General features: G+C 39.1%; 2 protein-coding genes across 3 annotated transcripts in view; one reads left to right on the forward strand and one right to left on the reverse strand.

Annotated features, from left to right (window-relative positions):
- The window catches only part of LOC108089075, a 61,338-nt gene extending 46,987 nt beyond the window's left edge, over nucleotides 1–14,351 (forward strand). The window contains exons 5-8 of the mRNA XM_043208212.1: nucleotides 1,817–1,952; nucleotides 12,775–13,394; nucleotides 13,449–13,563; nucleotides 13,617–14,351. Coding sequence (XP_043064147.1) covers nucleotides 1,817–1,952; nucleotides 12,775–13,394; nucleotides 13,449–13,563; nucleotides 13,617–13,990 — 1,245 coding nt within the window. The 3' untranslated portion in view covers nucleotides 13,991–14,351. The remainder of the gene's footprint in view (nucleotides 1–1,816; nucleotides 1,953–12,774; nucleotides 13,395–13,448; nucleotides 13,564–13,616) is intronic.
- LOC108101728 (guanine nucleotide exchange factor DBS) overlaps nucleotides 1–21,321 on the reverse strand; it is a 240,935-nt gene that overhangs the window by 116,748 nt on the left and 102,866 nt on the right. The gene's annotated exons all lie outside the window — the stretch shown is intronic.

Below are 21,321 nucleotides of genomic sequence, written 5' to 3' on the forward strand. Positions count from 1 at the left end.
TCTGAGGTGTCTTCTTCACTGCGTTGCAAACTTATGACTGAAATTACAATACCCTTTTGCTCTGCAAGGGTATAAAAAGAAATAGAAATCATCTGTAGTCCTATTTTATTTTTATGTTATAAGGATAAAGTTGTCATAAAATGTCATGAAGTTTGCGACACGGAGCCAAATATAATAAATATCTTTTGTTAAAGCTAAGCATAATAGAAACCCCGATTTAGTCAGCCCACAAGCCCCCGCCCGGGGAGGTAACTCGTGGGAAAATAACAGAAATCCGAGACAATACTAGATTAAGCTAAGCATAAGCAAGGGAAGGAAAAGCGTGCGGGCACGGGAGGGATAGGGAGATCAGTTCGACGAGGCTGAGACGCAGTAAAGACGTGTGCGTGAAGAAGAGAGTCAAGGTCGATCGCAAGGGCAACTCACTGAAGATCATGAATATCAGACGCCAGGTTAGAGGAAAAGTGTAACCGGTGCTGTGGACGAGCTATTAATTAATTAAAGGGGGGGGTAAGGTTTTAAAGGCCAAATAATGGCGAATCTACTGTGAAACCAATAAAGCGTTTAAGTCGTTTGCAAATAGGTAATGCTAGTATATTGCTAGAATAAATAGTTCAAGTACAGAAATGTTGATTGTGTACATTTTTGAAATGCATGAAAATATAATATACTAGAAGTTTTAAAGGCCAAAAAAGGGCCATGTTTGCTTTTTTTTTGCGGCGAAATGAGTAGGTTTATTTTATTGAGCTTAATTACTTGTTATTGTTTAACTTTTGAAGAGTATTAGAAAAAAAAAATTATTAAAAAATATTAAGAAATAAGCCTGTGGCGGTTAATCTTCCGAAGCGCCTTAAGAAAAAGTTGTTTTGCGGTGAACATCATAGGGCGTTAACGGATCTTAAAAATAAAATGTGATATGCGTTGTAAAGATAATGAATTTCCTGAGGTCATCAGGAAGAGTTTTTTTAAATTTATTTTTTGTCTATTTTTGGGAGCACTTGAAAGTGAAAAGTGCGATTTTAGCTTAAAAAATCGCTGTTAATTTATTTTTTAAAAATAGAAAAAAATAAAAAATTAAAAAACACTCTTCCTGATTACCTGCGGCTTTATATTGAGAATTTGTGTTAAAAATTTGAAAAGGATCGGCTCAGTAGATTTTGAGTTCTGATGTTCACCGACTTTCAAAATAACGTCTTCGGCAAAATCGATTCAAAGTATTTTTATACGTGAAAATACGTCCAAATACGGTTGTTTAAAACGCTGTAACTCCTATAGTTTGACTTTAATTGACTCAAAATTTTTACACAATGTTCTCGACATATTGATCATTCAAAAAAAAAATAAAAAAAAAAATTTAAAAAATTTTTTTTAAAACCGTCTTCATTGAAAGGACAAACCTCTCTAGCCCAGAGTCTCAGTGATTAACAAATTTTATTGTAACCCCCGGAATGTGACTGAAATCTTTATCCCGTCCGGAAAGCATCCTAACAAGATATAACAATATTATACATAACAACTGGGATACGTTTCGCGGGCTTAAATTTAAATATCTTAGACGTTCCAATTGAGCTTGTACAGACGGGCACGACCCATACGGCCAGTGAGGTGATCGATCTTACAAAATTTAACAATGTTATACATCACAACTGAAATACGTTTCGCGTGCCTAAATTTAAGTATCTTAGACGTTCCAATTGAGCTTGTACAGACGGGCACGACCCATAAGGCCAGTGAGGTGATAGATCTTAAAAACTGTCGAAACATTTTTTAATATACTTTTGTGGGTAAACAAACTCAAATTTTTTTTTGTTTCTAGAAAACTAATAGCAATACGCGCGACCTAGGTGTGACCAAGGACTCCGATCTACAAAATGTTTACATTGATGGAACCGAAACTCGTGTTGTTTTAACTTTCTGTGAGAGATTTAACTGTACTGTCCAAATCGATACGTGTAAGTACCTTTTATATGTGTTCAACTGCCAGATACTGTTACATAATATATGTTTTTACAATTATTTTACAATTGCGATCGAGACCTATTGAGAGAGAGTACGACAGGGCGAACAGTTGTGTAGCAACTAGAGATGGAGTGAGAATAGTAAGCAAGCAAGTGAGAAAGATCGAGAGAGAAAGATCACGCACAGTGCCATGGTATAATAAGTACAAGGTAGTCTCGTCGGCTGCGTCACTCTCCTATTGTGCACTTGTGAGAAGATGTTTTCTTATAAGTGCGAAAGGAAAAAAAGAAGATGATGTCGTTTTGCCCTTATGCTGTGCATGGGAGTTTAAAACTGTTAGAACTGTTATGTGAAAATGAAAACTAACTGTTCCGTAATTTATGGTTTGTGCTCAGAGCTGTTCCTCAGGATTCGCTCCTATATTGTCCCCCCTTAAAACATTTTTCTGCAATAGTAAATGTTACGCCTTGTATGTGCTTGCTGGAATAATTGCAACAAGTATTTTTTCATAAGCACACAAGGGTTAACGTCTTGAGAAAAAATCGTCCGCGGACAACCTCTCACTTCGAAAACCCGAGCGCACTGAGCCATAGAACCCGAACAATTTTGCAACCGACGAGACTACCTTGTATAATTGTACCATGGATTGTACCATGGTGCCATGCATGCCATGTTAGTATAAATTGCTTTAGGAGCCGCAGAGAGTCAGAAGAAGATACTATATAAAACAGTCTATTATAGTCCGAACAAAGTACCCTGAAAGGCTCATGCACGTCATAATTAGATCCACAAAGATTTAAAACTAAAGGAACATAATTTCTAGTTAATCTATAATACTTGGAATCGAGAAATTTAGTCTACTTAACAAGTAAGGACTGTCAATTTCAACACGTAAAAGGTTATGAATAAACACAGTACCAAGCGTTATACGATTAGCAAGGGAGAGCAAGTTAATGAGGAGCAATCTATTAGAAAAGGAGGGTAGGAAAAGGTTTGCATTCCAGTTTAGGCGGCGTAGGGCAAAAATTAAAAAGTTTTTTTGGACTGCTTCTATGCGATCAACATGTACTCCGTATTGAGGACTCCAAACGGGTGCCCAATACTCAAGGATTGGCCGGACCAATGATACGAATAAAGCCTTGTTAACGTAAGGATTCTCGAATTTCTTTGTCCATCGTTTAACAAATCCAAGCATTCCCCTAGCTTTATTAACCATGTTGAAAATATGAAGTGGGAATTTAATTTTAGTGTCGAAAAGGACGCCAAGGTATTCCCACTAAGCGTATAGGTTTATGTGGATTGACTCGACAAAACCAGTTTTGAAAATTTCTTAATCTGCTTGAAGGTTTAAATGACGAGAGTATTCATTATATTGCAGACACAGTTTTACATCATCCACGAACATAAGTATACGGGAATGCGCAATGACCAATGGAAGATCATTAATAAACAGGGTAAAAAGTAATGGTCCCAGGTGGCTTCCTTGTGGTACATCAGAGGTAACTCTGAGGAGACTTCTTAAGGAATTTTTCAAAAAGGACTCTTTGCATCCGGCCACTGAGATAATAATATATAATACACATATATGATCTTATGAGCTAGTGGATATATATGATCTTACGAACTAATGGCTTTGTATGTGCGAATAACAATATGGGTTAAAGAATATATGTATGTAGGAATGTGCGGGCGTTTGAACGATCAGGGATGGGGCGCCATGTGTGCGTGGAATGTGAGGGTGGGTTCATCCATCCTCACACCCTCCTTTACTTCGTGTTTTTTTTTCCTGTTGGTCCTTCGGCGAGACGATCCAAACCTGTACTAGCCGTTGACGGGCAGATGTTTTGTCCTAGTCCAGGCTTCGTTTTTGTCTCAGTAAGACAATCACTTCTCGACCGGCGGTGAGTGTGACTCGGAAGCGAAGACCGTCCACTTCACGGAGGTAGCGCACCCTCCGTCTGTCCTTTTCCTGGATGGACGCGATCAGACTTGGGGGAAGGCGGCGTTCGTGCGTAGCGACTCTCCAGCCGGAGAGTCACTGTGTTTCCTCAAATATAATATAATATTTGGCCGGCCTCTGGACCCTCCCTTAGCAGGGCCTCGTCCTCCTCTCCGTCACTCAAGAGCAGTTGTAGATGGTGTGCGAGGTGAAGCCCGCGCCGGTGAGTTGGGTGGATTACGCGGTGCTGCGTCGTCGGCCTCCCTACTACACTAAGACCCTCGGCTACCATGGGTTCGGGAACTTCCACATCGTCTTCGGGCTTGCTGACGTCGGTGTAGGAGCTCAGCCCACTTTCCAGCTCGTCCTCCCCAGGCCCTGGGTCGGCATAGCTGCCGTAGCCTTTCCAGGCGAGGTTGGCCTCGCGAATCGCCTGCTGAAGTGGGGGCCGTTGTCCGCCTCACTAGCCTTTGACAGGTGATGCTGTCGAACTATCACCTGTGACCCGAGTTGCGGTCGCCACTCGCGTCGTCGTAGGTTGTGACGACCCTGGTTGGCCTCCAGGGCGGCGCGGAAAGCTTCTTGAAGTCGCTTGGCTCGTTCGGAAACTTCTCCGGCTGTTTCTAAATGTTCTCCAACATCGTCTGAGTCCATCTCATCCCCCTTGATATATTGAGCCCTTTATCGCTGGCGTCCGTTTATAGTTGGAACTTGTGCTCGAAATTTGGGGCCAACACTCGCGTGGCTGTAAGGCGGGCCTTGACGTCTTTAAGTGCTTGCCGTTGAGGTTCTTCCCAGTGCCACTTAATTCCCTTCCTTAGAAGTCTGGTCCTGATGCCTTCCTCACTGATTGGGTGGCCTAAGTATACTTACTCCCTTACTCCCTCTGGAATAACTTGCACTTGTTTTGGTTTACCCGTAGTTTTGCTTTCCACGTCGCACGGATGACGATGATATCATTCAAGTAAGCGAAAACGTGCGGCTCCATGTCTGGTTCAATGACACTGTCGAGAGCGCGCTGAAACGTCGCTGGTGCGGAATGGAGTCCGAAAGGCATGATCCGAAAGGCATCCAGTGGGAAAGTCAAAGGCCGGGCACGGTGGACGCTGTGCATTCCTAGCTTCCGCCACATGAATCTACCAGTATCAATTCTTCAGATCCAGCTTGGAGATGAAACGCGCGTTTCGTTGTCGTTCCAAGATGAGAAGAAGTGGGTACGCATCGGGTATAGAATGCGCAGTCTCGTAGTCATTCGTCCACTTGTTCGTTCATGATCTTCTGCATGGCCAGGCTCTTTGGATAATACCGCTGTTTCGACGGTTTGTCATCTCCGAGAGTGATGTATGTTCCGCAATTGTCCGCTGAGCTTGTCGAAAAGCTGTAACTCACCCTTTAGGAAATGGAGGGTCCTATCGTCATGACGTCTCTCGGATGTTGGCTCCGGAATTGGTTGTGCTTCCGTCCGATGGTAGCATCTGCGCGGGCTGGCAACTTGTATCTGCCGATTTTCTGGCAGGGCTCTGGTGTTACTGACGGGGTATCAAAAGTCTTGCTATGGGGCATCTGCGAGAAGGGTCCATGGTCTTAGTGCTGGTGGTATTCGCTTGTGGCTGTAGGTCGTCTGCGTTTCCTGACTCTGAAAAAGCGGTTCCTTGGGTTCCCGTGGTGTGTCCTCCTGCGAGGTCTGGCCTTGGATGCCGCCCGGTAGAGACTAGTGGGACATGTGTCTTCGGAGCAGGCATGGGGTTTCCTTGCTTTCCGGTATATTGGCCTTCCGTTCGATAAGCGATCCATTTGACCACCATAGTTGCAGTCGTAGATTCGCTGTGGGGTGTGGGGAAAATTTCCTCCCTTCCAGCGGAACGGGTTTCCGCTCTGAGTCTACCGACGCCTGCTTTGCTGATTTGCTCGACATAGTTCGGCCCGCACCCGCGGCCTGGCAAGCAAGTGACCGCGCTGTTACACGCTAATGGTGAGGTGCTACTCCATGGGGTACCGCTGATCGGTGCAGCGCTGCTGAGGAGTGTCGGCGTCGCTGATGATGCGTCTCCTGGAGGTCACCTTGCGGTCATTCCTAGCGCGTGTGTGCCGGGCAGTACTGACGTGGGTGCGGTTGTGGCGACGCTCCTGGGTGGGCGCGGTGGTGTGCGCGGCGCTCCTGATGTGCGCGGCGATCCTGGTTGGCGCGGCGGTGGCGACGCTCCTGATGTGAGGAAGAACGAAGGTCCGGGATCTCTTACTCTCCTTCACCTTCACTTAAAATCACTATGACGGGGCATGGGTTTTTAAACCATGTGGTTTCCGGTGGAAAATAAACCCAACTCAAAAAACTATTCGACCATTACGCGACCCTGTTCGGGGAACCGAAAATTGCGGTTCATAATTTTTTTTTAATTACGGGGTATAAATTTTAGCTTAATACATATAATTAATTAATTAAAATTAAGTTTTTTTTTTGGAATAACGGACCTAGCTATTGTTGCTGGGTGGGGAGATCTCTTCGGCGGAGTCGTGTGTTTACATTGTGAATTTCCTCTTTAACAGATCCCACGTTTAAATTTCTATGAATGTTTTCATTCCGTATGTACCACGGAGTACAAGTTATAGTTTTCAGTATCTTTGATTAGGCTCTCTGGATCACATCTAGGTTACTAACGTATGCGTTCCCCTATAGCTCGGAGCCGTATTTCCAAATTGGTTTGAGAACTGAAATTACCTTGCACTCCAATTTAAGCGGAGAGCGAGCATTTATTAACCAGTGTAGGCTTCTTGCTTTTAATTTCAATTGTTTTCTCATGCCTTCGATGTGCCTTTTCTGAGTAAGCCCTCTATCGAGGTGGACTCCAAGATAAGTTACTTCCGTTTTTTGAGGAACATGGATGTTGTTCAGAGATGGTGTGGGGCAAGATTGTCTATTAAGGGTAAAGGTGACGAGTTTGCACTTTTGCTCCTTAACCTTTATGCGCCAATCTGCTAGCCATTGACATAAAATGGCAGTGTCATCAGCAAATGTTGAAGTTATTGTAAGACTAGTTTTCGGAAGGTCTGCTGTGTTAATTGTATACAACGTTGGTCCAAGCACGCTTCCTTGAGCTCTTTTAGCTTCAATTGAATGGTATTCAAAGAGGAAATCTTTACAGCATACTGCGAAAATTCTATGCCCAAGATATGACTCCAGTATTTTGTCGGTGTTCTGTGGTAGCAAATTTTGAATTTTATAAATCAAGCCGTCCAACCAAACGCGGTCTAAGGCATGGGCTACATCCTAAAAGACTGCGGAACAGTACTGTGGACTTTCATATGTCTTTCGTATCTCGGAGGCCAATCGGTTTACTTGTTTAATGGTTCCGTATTTCTCGGGGAAACCAAATTGGTGACTTGGGATGGCATTATGGGACTATAGGCGTTCCTTTATACGATTCAGAAGCAGCTTTTAAACTATCTTTGATAGGCAAGGCAGAAGACTGATTGACCTATATGATGAAGGCTGGGACTTGTCCTTTCCAGCTTTATGGATCATAGTGATGACAGACTTTTTCCATTGTTGGGGATAATAGCCCCATTTCATAATGCTGTTGAATATCGGGGAAAGAATATTTACTTCACAGTTCGGCAATTCCATAATTATTTTAGGGGAGATTAAATTGTGTCTGGCGCTTTCTTTTTTCCTGAGCCTCTATCACTCAGGGCAGGCAGGGTAGCCTCTAGAGTGATGTTTGTTGGGAGCACAAAACTATTTGTTGATGGAAGCGGTTTGAAGACGTTTTCTAGATGTGCAGCAAATACATTTGCCCTCTCTTCGTTGCTGAGAGCCCACTCACCTCCACAGTGGATATCGTCTGCTGTTAGGGGAGAGATTCTGCAAATATATTTAATTGAGATCCTCCGAAGTCTCTCTTTTCTTTTCTTATTGCGTAGCAGTTCGTTGATATGCCCAGAAGCTCGACTCCTACTAGAATTAGAACTAAAATTACAAGCCGATACAATAGGAGTGTTGTGCATCTAGTGACATAACAGACACTAGTGCTTCTACTAAGCTGTCAATCTCTTCTTTTTGGTACATGTTAGATCTGTTAAGTGTTTCACATGACCTCTAGGTATTCTTCTTGTGACGGCAAAATCAATCAGGTCAGGCTTCTTATTGGGTTCGGTTGGCCAATATGTAGGCTTACCTGGAAAGATAAGGTTAAGCTTGTTTCTTAGTGTTATTATAGCGTTGTACAGCTGACTTCCTTTAGAGTTAGTGAGTCGAAAGCCCAAATGGGGGTGTTTCGCAGCCGCTATAAAACGGTCACCTAATAGGTCAAAGAACTGTACACATTCATCTTCGGAAATGGAAAAACGTGGTTAGGTTTAAACCACTTTGGGTATCGATATGTATTGATGTAACTTGTGAATAGGTTGCTGCGAATGATAGCAACTCATAATGCCTGATGCGTTTCTTGATCAGTATGCCAGTGCCGCCAAGAGCCTCATAAGAATTGTTTGTTTTATAAAATGAAAATGGGTTTTGTTTGTTAGATGAGTCTCTGCCGTTCGCATTCCAGAAACATTTGTACATAGGCTCGGTAGGTCTTTTATTCCATTCACAAATTACTTTTAATAAAATAGCATTCATGTTAGAATACTTGGTTTTTTGGATTGCGATTACCAACATTCGACTGGCGTGTTAAAAACCTCACATACAAATAACCCGGCAACAACAATACCAGGCTTTAGAACCAAACGCGGCGTTTTGAAAAAATTCCGGCTCGCTCAGTATAATATGTATGTATGCAATTGCCAACTGCCGTATAAGCCAAGCAGTTCCAAAATTGCTTTGTCCTAGAGCTGGGAAACAATCGATGGCACTATCGAGGTATCGAATTTTTTCCTTTCTGAGTCACCATCGATAGTTTTTTTGACACTATCGATAGTGCTGGGCATTTCTTTCATTACTGACATTAGCACAAAATATGAGGTTTGGTTGCAAGATTTTGGGTAAGAGAAATGAAAAAATTAATGCCTCTAATTTAAAAAACTTCGTTCCAAAATTTCTGTGTTCCCGCAACCTCAAAGGAGTCAGAGCTTATGTTCAGCAAAGTTGGATTCATTATAAGTAACCGGGGTTTCGCTTAAGGCGAATAATGCAGACATTTTGCTATTTTAACAAAGAAATGCATGAATAGGGTAAGATGGGGTAAAACCGCCGGTGGGTAAAACCGCCATTTGGATTTCAAATTCAAATGAAGCGCCGAAACGATTAACCGTTGATAATGTAGATTATGATGGATAATGCGCGGTTTTTGAAGTCGGTCGGAATACTGCAGCTTTATCGTGACAATTTCTATAGCGCCATTTTTGTTTCACTCGACGGCGCCAAAAATTTTGTTATAAAGATTGCTCAATCAAGTGTAAGTGAACGGCTTAAAAAAAAGAGGTAAGTGTCCGCTTATAGTACGAACCTTGATACTGATGTACATGTATCAAGTTAGCCAATATTTCCAAAATTGTACAAACTAAGTGACCTCGAAAAAAAATTGGCGCGTGGGGTAAAAACGCCGCGAAAAGGTGGGGTAAAAACGCCACACAATTTGATAACGGAAAAACTCGTTTTAATCGAGAATGAATGTCTTTCAGCATCATGCCTCGCAATTACGCAAGAAAAAAACCAAAAATTGATGAAAATATATTTCAACGGGCAATCGAGGAAGTTCAGGAGGGCAGCAAGGTGGCAGTTGTTGCCGAAAAATATGGGATTCCCCGAGAGACTTTGCGAGACCGAGTCAACAAAGCGCACAACGCTTATTATGGCCATCATCCCCAGGTAAAGTGTCAAATATTCACAATTTTTGTCAATTGAAACAATATGTAATGTCATGATTTTGAATTCAATTCAATTTAAAAATAACAGCCTTTCTTTTGAACAGATAATTGCAAACAGTTTTGTATAAAATGATTTTATCTTTTAAATAAGAATATTTTAATTTTCAGTTTCAAACCTTTGTTAATGCGACATTTCTTCTTAGTTTAAAACTATTTTAACCACGTAATTCTTATTTTACAGATTTTTACTGACGACCAAGAGGCATCGCTTGAGAAATATCTCATAAAAGCATCAGCTATCAGCTATCAGTTTCATGTTTTCTCTCGGACAGCAGTTCGGCGACTTGCTTATGACTTCGCTTCAATTTCTTATTTTTACTTTTATATATTAGGTATATTCGTTGTAACATGTAATAACCATTTGAATTGAATAAAAATTTTTCTCAGAAGTTATTGACAAACTTTTCTTCTGAACGATCACAATTCTTTTAAAATAAAAGCTACATAAAAACTTTCTAAATGAATTATGTAGCCAAGGGATTAAACTTTCAGAAATATGGTTTGGTTCATTGATCATTTTATAAATGAAAGCTTGACATCGTCAAATATTCATTTTTGGCGGTGTTTGGTCATGCCACAGCCCAAATCCAATGATTATATTTAAATCGTAACGTAAAACTAAACTCTTGATGTTTGCTTTGTTTTGCTATTTGCCCTGCGCGGCAACACTCTTTAATTGTCATTGCTAACTCCCTTTTTTTGCACTTTTTCGCTTATCGCTTCCTGGCCTTAGTCCACGGCAAGCTTCATCACAGTTCGATTTTGGTACTCGCTTGCACAAGGCACGATCGCTGATCGCCTGCCAACTCTCGGCTTATATACTTTTCGTCTAAAGCACAGACAATTCGGTCTGCCTGCTAAAAAACCTTCGCGACTAAAACGGCACAGACAAATCGGTCTGCCTGCCCATCATACTTTCGGCTATTTAAAGGCACAGACAAATCGGTCTGCCTGCCTAATTCCTAATCCAAATCTATAACAAACCAATAACTTTGTGAATTTAAGGCCTTGGTGCCAGGTTAATAAATAAGTGCATATTTAAGTCGAAATTTGTGCGTTATTATTTTACTTGGGCACCACCAAAGGTAATGGTCTTTGAAAAAGCTCAATGACCCAACAGGCGGTTTTACCCCATCTTACCCTACAACATTTTTTTTTTAATTCATATAAAAATGACTTTAATTTTGTTAATTTTTATTGAAATATCTTATGTTTTATGTTAAGGATATGATAGAATAGTTTTGACCTTTTTATTTCTGTTTGTAGTAATTTATACAGAACTAAAAACCTAAAAAATTAAATAAATATGCAAAATGCTATCGATACTATCCAATTTTCGCTATGAAAACATCGAAACTATCGAATGGCGCGACCATCGATAGTTTCCCAGCTCTACTTTGTCCTAGATGAAATGTGCGACGACGCACTGACGACAGCGGTGGTAGGTACTATTTCAAGAGACATTTTGTATGAAATTCAAGTTTTCGACATACGAGGTATGTTCAAAAAGTATCGCGAATTTTAAATTTTCGCGGGTTACCTAGTATCGAATTTCGATTTTTTAATGGCGTTATGTTGGTACTCATGTCTATCACTTATGCCGACAAGCTCGGCCATTTTGAATGTTCACTTAATTGTTGACAGCTGCTTTGCTTGCACGTGTTTTGGATCGTCTTCGATTTTTACCTATTCAAAAAAATAGATCAAAGAACCTGTATCATATTTTGTGTGATAAACGAAATGAAGTGCGTGGCTGCATTCCGAATGTTGACTGTGGCATAGGGAGAAGCTACCTTGGACCGAAGCAACGTTTATCGGTGGTAAAAAATGTTCTCAGAAGGCCGAGAAGATGTGAACGACGAAGAGCGTACCGGACGCCCGAGCACTTCGAATGTGAAAGTTTTGCTGACAGTTTTCTTCGATTGCAGGGGCGTGGTGCATCATGAGTTCTTGCCACAGGGAAGAACCGTCAATAAGGAGTATTACCTGCAAGTTATGCGGAATTTGCGCGAAGCAATCCGCCAGAAACGCCCGGATTTGTGGAAGAACAAAAATCTGCTTTTGCACCACGATAACGCCCCTGCTCACACATCGTTACTTGTGTGCGACTTTTTGGCCAAAAACAACACACTAATGATGCCGCAGCCACCGTATTCCCCAGATCTGGCCGCCTGTGACTTTTTCTTGTTTTCTAAAGGGGCCGTCCATAAACCTCGTGACGCTAATTTTTGGCTTTTTTGACACCCTCCCCCCTATGTGACGCATCACATATACAAATTACAACCTCCTTACAACAAAGCGTGACTCTCTGATGAACCCCCCCACCCCCCTAGCAGGTTTATGGACGGCCCCAAACTGAAGAGGCCCATGAAAGGACGACGTTACGCTACGCGGGACGAGATAAAGACGGCATCGAAGGAGTAGCTGAACAAGATAAAAAAAATGATTTTTTGAAGTTCTTCGAAGATTGGAAAAACCGTTGGCACAAGTGCATAAGATCTCATGGGTATTACTTTGAAGGGGACAAAATTGATATTCATAAATAAATATATAATTTTTGAAAAAACACAAAATTCGCGATACTTTTTGAACACACCTCGTATTTCATTCTCTCATATGGGAGCTATCCGATATAGTCGGCCGATCCTGCCCGATTCGGCCCGTTCCAACTTATATACTGCGTGCAATAACTACACAACTTTTGGTAAAGTTTCAGCAAGATTGCTTTAAAACTGAGAGACTAGTTTGCGTAGAAACGCACAGAAGGACATACAGAAAAACGGACAGACGTGGAATCGTGTTTCAATTCAGATCGGGATGCTGATCAAGAATATACATATATACTTTATGGGGTCTGAGGTGTCTCCTTCAATGCGTTGCAAATTTCTGACTGAAATTATAATACCCTTTGCTCTGCAAAGGTATAAAAGCAGTACAGAAACAGTTAAGAGAGCACAAGATTTAGCGATCATAAATTCATTTACCTTAAAATCTTAAAAATGTATTTATAGCTGAAGCCGACGATTGGGGAACTGTTTATCCTAATATGTCTGGATATGGAGCCCTGGGCATGATCGTCAACCACAAAGTGGATATCTGCATTGGCGCAATGTACTCATGGTCTGAAGACTATTCGTATTTAGATCTCTCAATGTATCTTGTACGGTCTGGAATAACGTGTCTCGTTCCAGCTCCTTTAAGGCAAGCCAGTTGGTACCTTCCCCTTGAGCCTTTTCAAAAGCAACTATGGGCTGCAGTTCTAATATGCCTGTGTATAGAAACTGTAGGATTGGTGTTGGCCTATAAAAGTGAGCAGGAATTGTACGTAGCGCCAAGTTATCGTGACGGCTGGTGGACTTGTACAAAGTCGGCGCTATCTACAACATTTAAGCTTTTTATATCACAATCAGGAAACAGCAAAGCAACGTCATTTACCATCCGCGTGTTGCTTTTTGCGTGCTTTCTTAACGACTTAATTATAACCAGCATATATAGCGGAGGCCTGGCGAGTATATTGACAATTCCCAGCTTAGAAGAGGCGGCGGATACAGTCCAACGCTTGCGGTCGCACCGATTAGAATGGGCGGCCAACTCCGAGGCTTGGGTTTCAGCCATACGCGGTTCGGAAGAGGTAAGTGCATTATGAAAATAAATAAATACACATAACAATTATTTTTCCCTTTAGTCATTTGTACAGGACTTGCTGTTAAATTTTCATATCTATAGCGACGAACAGTTACTTCGACTCGCCCTGGAGCAGCGGGTGCACATTGGGTTTACTGTTGAACGTCTGCCATTTGGTAAAAAATTGACCTCTAACAAAAAGCTTCTTATTATTTGAATGGTCTTATAGGTCATTTTGCTATTGGAAACTATTTGGTACCACAAGCCATTGACCAGCTCGTAATTATGCAAGAGGATCTATACTTTCAGTATACGGTGGCTTTTGTTCCCAGGTTGTGGCCCCTCCTCGAGAATTTTAATACCCTGATATACAACTGGCATTCGTCTGGTTTTGATAAGTATTGGGAGTATCGTGTAGTAGCCGATAACTTAAATCTGAAAATACAGCAACAAGTCGATGAAACCAAGTCCGGAGCCAAAGAAAACATCGGACCGGTTATGCTTGGAATGTCTAACTTTGCCGGTTTTATACTTGTCTGGCTGTTAGGATCTGCTCTAGCCACGTTTGTGTTTTTGGTGGAGTTGCTTTGTCAAAAAATATAATTTTTTTTGACGTTTACTTTCGTTAGGATTGGGTAATTTGGCACACATTAGTTTTAACACTTACAAAACTGTTTTGGTATTCTATGACCTTGGAAGGCGTACTGGTATATATAGCTCTAAAATATTTACAATGCTGTCCACTGCACGCTGATTAATTAAAATAAATGTAGTCACATTTGATCGTCTATCTTTTTGGTGCTTAACTTACAAATGCAATCCTCTCATTTAGGCTACCGTCGAGTCAGCGCAATTTACTGAACTTACAATAAATTGAAAATCAATTTAGTTATTTGCTTTACGGGCTTTTGCTAAAAATGGGTTAGGGGTAACTTGGGGGCCTAAGCATTAAAAAAAATAGTCGCGGAAAGCGTAAATTTTAATTATTTATAAAAAAAAAAATAAACATCAAAATTCAAACATTCTTTTGGCAATGAATTTATTCAGAGCTCGCAAATAACAGTCGACCGTTTCTCGTTGTCTGCTAATAACAGTCTTTTCCTGACCCTTTACGAAAAGTCTCAGAGAACGACCGATTTATAGGTTCGTGAATGGGTTCGGTTGCGCTCAGACCGAAACCGTTTTTTTCTATTCGGTTTTGTTCTGGTTGCTCCAGGACCGTTTTGTCGTTTTCAGTGAAGCAAAAGGTCTTTTGCATATGTATTGGTATACAGTGCGCGTATAGGCATGCAAATCGTTAAACATCGGTTTTGCGGGCGAAATATATTAATCGTCTTCGTGAATTGAACGTGTGTGTGTAAATGCCAAGACCGTTTGCATTGAGTTTTTCGGTCAATCGGTCTGTTGGTGACTCTCATTGTGCGAGCGTTTCTCGATCTGCTCCTTACGCACTGCTCATTGAAAGACCGAAATGCAAAGAGCTCAACGAAAAGTGCTCAACAGAAAACACAAATGATGACAGCAAGGGGCTCTTGCTCAGAGCGAGAGCGAGACAGTATGAACTTTTTCGGTTGTGCTCGCACCGAGAGCACTAGATGAAAAACGGTCAACTGTTATTTGCGAGCTCTGAATTTATTTCATGTCCGTTAAAAAGGGCTACCTTGGGGCCGAAACAATTATAAAGTAGTGTCGTAAAGCGTGATTTTTAATTATTTATTAAAAAAAAAAAAAAAAAAAAAACATGAAAATTCAAACTATTTTTAGCAATGAATTTATTTCACATCACGGACGTGATCTTCTAGATCCAAAAGTTCGAGTTCTTCGGAATGATCCTGGGATTGTATGGATTTGAAAGGTCAGCATAGGCGCAAATTCCGTGAGTTCTCGATTTTCGTGAGTGATATGCTTGTCTTCCCGTTGTGCAGTACCGTTAGGTTGGCGTCATCGTATAAAAAATGTGTCTCCTCTAAAATTTTAGTTTCTTCCAAAAAAATAAATGATGTTTTTTCCTGGTCTTTCTGGTCTCTCCTCAGAAAACATCCTGGGGCTCATCACTACCTGTGCTAAAAGCTATTGAAATCGTCTCTCCCGGAATCGACTCCAACTGCAACAATTACCTAAATTTTCTATGTTTTTTCTATGTCCGACATGGTCAAATTATTTTATTTCTTTGCTTCTTTAATGGTTGTTCTCGCGGTAATAATTGCTACTTTTACGAAAAAATAATTACAAATCACGCTTTACGACACTTTATTATGAATATTTTGGCCCCTGGGTAGCCCTTTTTAACGGACGAGAAATAAATTCATTGACAAAAAAATGTTTGAATTTCCATGTTTATTTTTTTTTTTAATAAATAATTAAAAATTACGCTTTACGACACTCTTTTAGTATTGCTTTTGCCCCAAGGTGGCCCTTTTTAACGGACGCGAAATAAATTCTTTGCCAAAAAAATGTTTGAATTTTCATGTTTGTTTTGTTAAATTTTTAATAAATAATTAAAAATCACGCTTTAGGACACTCATTTATTAATTTTTAGGCCCCAAGGTACCCCTTTAAAAATATAAAAAAATTCCTACACCATTTTTAGCAAAAGCCCCAATTTTACCTTTGTTTCAATAGTAGTGGGTAGATTGTTTAACCAAAGTAATAAGGGGAAAATTTTCAAATATTCTAAAAACATTCGGGAAGTACATTTTGAGTTACAATATGCGGTCATTTTGTGCCTATATGCTTGCAAATACAGGGTGGGCCATTTAAAGTTGACCCACTTGATTCTTAAAACAAAAACAAAAAAAGTGGACAATTTTTTTTTATTCCAAAAATCATTTATTTTGGTCCAAGGAAATTTTTTACAAATTATTATTAAAAATGATATCACGTAAATGGGCACCTTTAGCTCTGACAGCCGAATGCATTCTTTTTTCAGCATTTTCCATGACTTTGGTCAATGTTTCAGACGATATGGCGGCTATTTCACTTCTAATGTTGTCTTTTAGTTGACTTAAGGTTTTTGGTTTATTAGCGTATACCTTGGATTTCAAATAACCCCACAAATAAAAGTCTGGTGCCGTCAAATCTGGTGATGTTGGGGGCCAGTCAAAATCACCACTTTTCGATATCAACCGCCCAGGGAACAATGTTCGCAATAAATCGATTGTTGCTCTAGCTGTATGGCAAGTTGCCCCGTCCTGTTGAAACCAGATTTTATCCATTTCACGAATAATAGGCATCAGAAATTCGGTTATCATTGCTCGATAACGCTCACCATTGACGGTTATCGTGGCTCCATCATTGTCTTCGAAAAAATACGGTCCGATGATCATATTCGCGCAAACACCGCACCAAACTGTAACTTTTTGGTCGTAAAGTGGCTGTTCTTCGATTACTTGAGGATTTTCGGTGGCATAAAATCGACAATTTTGCTTATTTACGCCTCCATTCATCAAGAAATGTGCCTCGTCTGACGCACGTTGGGTTAACACAATTGAGAATTTATTTTCAATGTAGAGCTGAACATTTTGAGCGCGTTCCTTTGGAGTGTATTGTTCAATGGTATCAATTGTCTTCGACTGACGCTTCCAACGTGGTATGACATTTGACGATCTGTCGACGCTGTCAAAAGTTACAGGGTTGCCAAATGGGTCAAATTTAAATGGCCCACCCTGTAGGGGAATGTCGTCAGGGTTGGACACGCTTTCGACCCTTGCCCATAATTATCGTTTTAATAAGAATTAAGATCATTTGCGTAAATAGTTTGAAAGGTAAAGGCAAAAGGTATGTCTGACAATGAACATTATGTTGTGAAATGAAAAACATAGAAATGGCGAGTATTTAAAAAAAAAAAAATGTAGTCAGGCTTGGCCACTGTAGTCATGGTTGGACACTTGAATTGCTACTTCAGAAAAGTAGCAATAAAAGAGGACATTATTCATGGATCAGGTGTATTTTATGTCTTTCGACTCTTTTTCATTATGAACAACAAATTTTACAACCAAGTATGAAAAAAAAATTAATCAGATTCGCAATTAGGACAAACAGGACAGCATTATGCAAGTCGACTTTACCTCTTTCCGTCGTTCGCTTGTAGCGTGAACCTCTTCAAAGGGAGAAAATAAATTATTACTCAAAGGATTTATTTTTTTTTACTTTTTTACTAATTAATTTCCTTTTTGTTGAATCAAGTAATTAATTACCAAATTTATTTATTCATCCAACTCATACTTTATGTTTAGAACTTTAATCTATTTCTTTAATTATTATGTAGGTATATTTGTTCACAATATAGAAAAAAAATTATTTCATTGATTGTATTTACATGTTTTGTAGTGAATAACTGTAAAAAACATTGGAAAAATTAAAATATCCTGACAAAAGGGGAAAAACCAAGGGTGTCCAACCTTGACAACAAAAAGTGTCCAACCCTGACAACATGAGTCATAACCAGGGCTAACAGAGTTATGTTCTTAAAAACGTAAAAATATGTATGGATTTATGGACGAAAAAATAGAGAAATATGGACGAAATATGGACGAAAAAGTTGACAAAAAGCCCCGCAGAGCGGTAAAATTGAATTGAAACTATTCGTTTTTTTCGTATTCGTATTTTTTTTCAATCGAAAACAAAACTACGGCGTTTGTCACTCAATATGTGTTTATATGATGAAAATGAACGCTCAACATTGTAAGATGTAACAGAAGCATTTGCATATGCATTCAGTTCAACAGGTGACAAATTCAGGATAAGATCGTCACCTTCTGTAGAACTATCAATGAGATTTCCTCCTAACATTCGCGATATGTCCTGAAGAATAAGAACTGAAAGCATGAAATATGGAATAAAAACTGAATCTTAAAATATAAACTGCATCATAATTGTTACATTCGATGATACATATTTTGATTGATTAACGACGCATCGATGTTTTGTTTACATTATTTATTATCGAGTATAAGGCAAACGACAGAAATTTCATAATATTTGAGCCAAACATATCTTTCTATAGGTTTTCAGACACTTTAATGTTCAAAATATGGATTTATTCAAGTGATTGTGTAAAATATGGATTTATAGGAAAAAATGCGAAAATATGGAAAACAATATTTTTTAATTTAAAAACATAACTCTGTTAGCCCTGGTCATAACCCTACCGCACAACATAACCACCAAATCGTTTTATTTAGAACAAATTTTTTTTTAGGATTTCGTTGAGGGGGAACCACTTAACGTATTTTTAAACTTATCCTGCGGATGGCATATTTTCCGCTGAATTATGCCACTTTTATTGCGCGTTCTCCAATACTTTTGACACTATGTCAACAAAACAGGAAAATTAACAGTTCTGGGATGCGGCTTGGGATGAAAAGTTTCCCACAGTGAAAACAATTAATACCACATTCACACACAGATGGCGATAGTTGGTTTACAGTATAATTCGCTTAACTGCCTCGATGCTTAGCTGCATCGTCAAGATAACTGCCTTATTTCTATTTTTCTGCATTTATGGTCTCATTTGTATGAAATAATTACGTTTGCTGCATTCAAGTTAGCTGCCTTTCGCACTTAAGTGCCTCGTTTCGGCAGAATTTAACTGTCTTATTCTATGAATATCATCCAACTTAACTGCGCCATCTAGGATTCGAATTTGGAAACAACAAATTTATGAGTTTTAATCATGTATCTTTTTTTGTGCATATGGCAACGCTTGCATCTCTTTGCGCATGTCCGTTTTTCGTTTGTTTTGATCGTGCCATTTGTGTGCATAAATCATTCCTAATCGTAAAAATGGGTAAAGTGAAGCGCTTGGTTGGCTTAACTTTAAAAGAAAAGCTCCAAATTATTACGGCTGTCAGCGAAAAAGTTGATAAAAGTGTTCTCTGCACGAAATACAAGTGTGACAGATCAACAATAAACCGTATAATTAAAAATCAAGACGAAATTCAAAATTCATTCTATTTTAGACAGTTTATAAAAATTACGTTAGCTGCCTTTTTAAGATAGCTGCCTCCAAAATCACTGCAATCGACTCGATGCAGTTAAGCGAATTATACTGTATTAGGAAAATTGCAAGTGTCCGACCCTGACAACTGTCCAACCTTGACGAAATTCCCCTACTATAAAAAACTAACTTTTTGTGGTAAGTAAACAAAACAGCTTAATGACGTATCAAAGCACTACAGTGAAATTAAATAAGTTTTAGTACATAATAATTTATATATTTATTCCGAATATGGTTTAAGCTGTTTTTAATTATTCTTACGTACGATAGCCAACGTACGCAGATATTAGATTTCATTTTAAATAAATATTTAAGCTTAATAATTTTTAATTACAATCAAATTATTCAAATAATAACCCACTTTAAATTGAGTTAGTATATAAAAAGCATTATATATGTTGCATTGCTATACTGACACGATGCTAATAAAGAATTCAAGGTGTGTTTAATAACTATGGTAAGTTTTCAAATTTCGTAGGCAACGTATTTGCGATTCTGGTAAAGTTGCGCTTTACCGGCTTTTGTTAAAAATGGGCTAGAAATTTTTTTTTTTTTGTTTAAGGGATACCTTGGGGCCTAAACATTAAGGGGAGGTTCTCTTTTTTTTTTTTTTTAAAAATCGATTTTTTTTTTTTTTTAATAAAATGAAAGTTACATATGTTTAGAATATACGTGCCAAAGGATATTTCGATACGACGCGTATTTCTTGAGCTAGAGCGTGTCAAACATACCCATGTCACGCGCGCTGTGGTACGCTCTAAAAACTTTAAACGCGTTTTTCTCGAAACCATGTTTTCAAACCTCTTGTCGCGCACAGGGGTCGTTCTATTGATCCGATTTCCTTCATTCAAAAAATTTTTGAAAGTATATACTTTTTTGTATGCCTTATACCTAAAATTGGCATAAAAAATTGTTTATTTATAATTTTTAAACGAGATCGAAGTAAAAAAAAAAGTCCATTTTTTTTTAATGTCCATAAAATTGGTTTATTTTTACCAAAATTGATTCTAGTTAGGTATAAGGCATAGGAAATTCCATCAATTTTAATAAATAATTTACATTTTTAATTTCGGTTCACTACCAGCGGCCCGACACTCGACAAAGCAGAAAAATAGAGGTCTACGAGATCCGCCATTTTGAAGCCGCCATTTTGAATTTCCTGAATATTGAATATTTTTTTTAATCGTTAATAAACAACGAATCAAAAGTTCAAAAGCATAAGTTCGTATGTCTTTTCATTTTTCCGCAATTAATTCTCAAAGTTTGCTTAATTTTCGAAAAAAAGAAAAGAACCTCCCCTTAATAAAAAAGTGGCGGAAAGCTTGATTTCTAATTATTTATTTGTGAAAATAGCAAAAAAAGCAACTGGCCATAGCTTTTCTGGATATTCACTCAGTACCATAAAATCACTCTGAGTCATTTCGCAACCTTTACAGCGTTCAGTACTAAATTTGGCAGTGTCTGACATGGTGATATTGTTTAATTTCTTTTGTTTTTAAATTTTCACACCATTGCAGCATTCTTCATGCACAATTTTCGCTTGAAAAACATGGCAATGTTCTAAAACGGGTTGTTTCGCGGCAGTAATAATTGCTATTTTAACACATAAATAATTTAAATTTACGCTTTCCGCCACTTTTTTATTAATGTTGAGGCCCCAAGGTATCTCTTAAAAAAAAAAAATAAATTCCTAGCCCATTTTTAGCAAAAGCCGCTAAAGCGCAACTTTACCGCGATTCTTTTGTTTCGTTATATCGGTACACTTTTTTCAAAGATCTGTATTAAATTTCAAGTGGATGCATTTTTTGTTTGGTTGCGAGAAGCGTGAAGGTTATAAGTATTTTGTTTGCTCGTCGATTTTTTGGTCTTGACTCTTCTGGCTGCTTCCATGATCCTTGAGTAAATTTGGGTCGTCAATGAGGTCATTCAACAGTTC

The sequence above is a fragment of the Drosophila ficusphila genome, unplaced genomic scaffold, assembly GCF_018152265.1.
Source record: "Drosophila ficusphila isolate 14025-0441.05 unplaced genomic scaffold, ASM1815226v1 contig_414, whole genome shotgun sequence".
NCBI classification, from domain to species: domain Eukaryota; kingdom Metazoa; phylum Arthropoda; class Insecta; order Diptera; family Drosophilidae; genus Drosophila; species Drosophila ficusphila.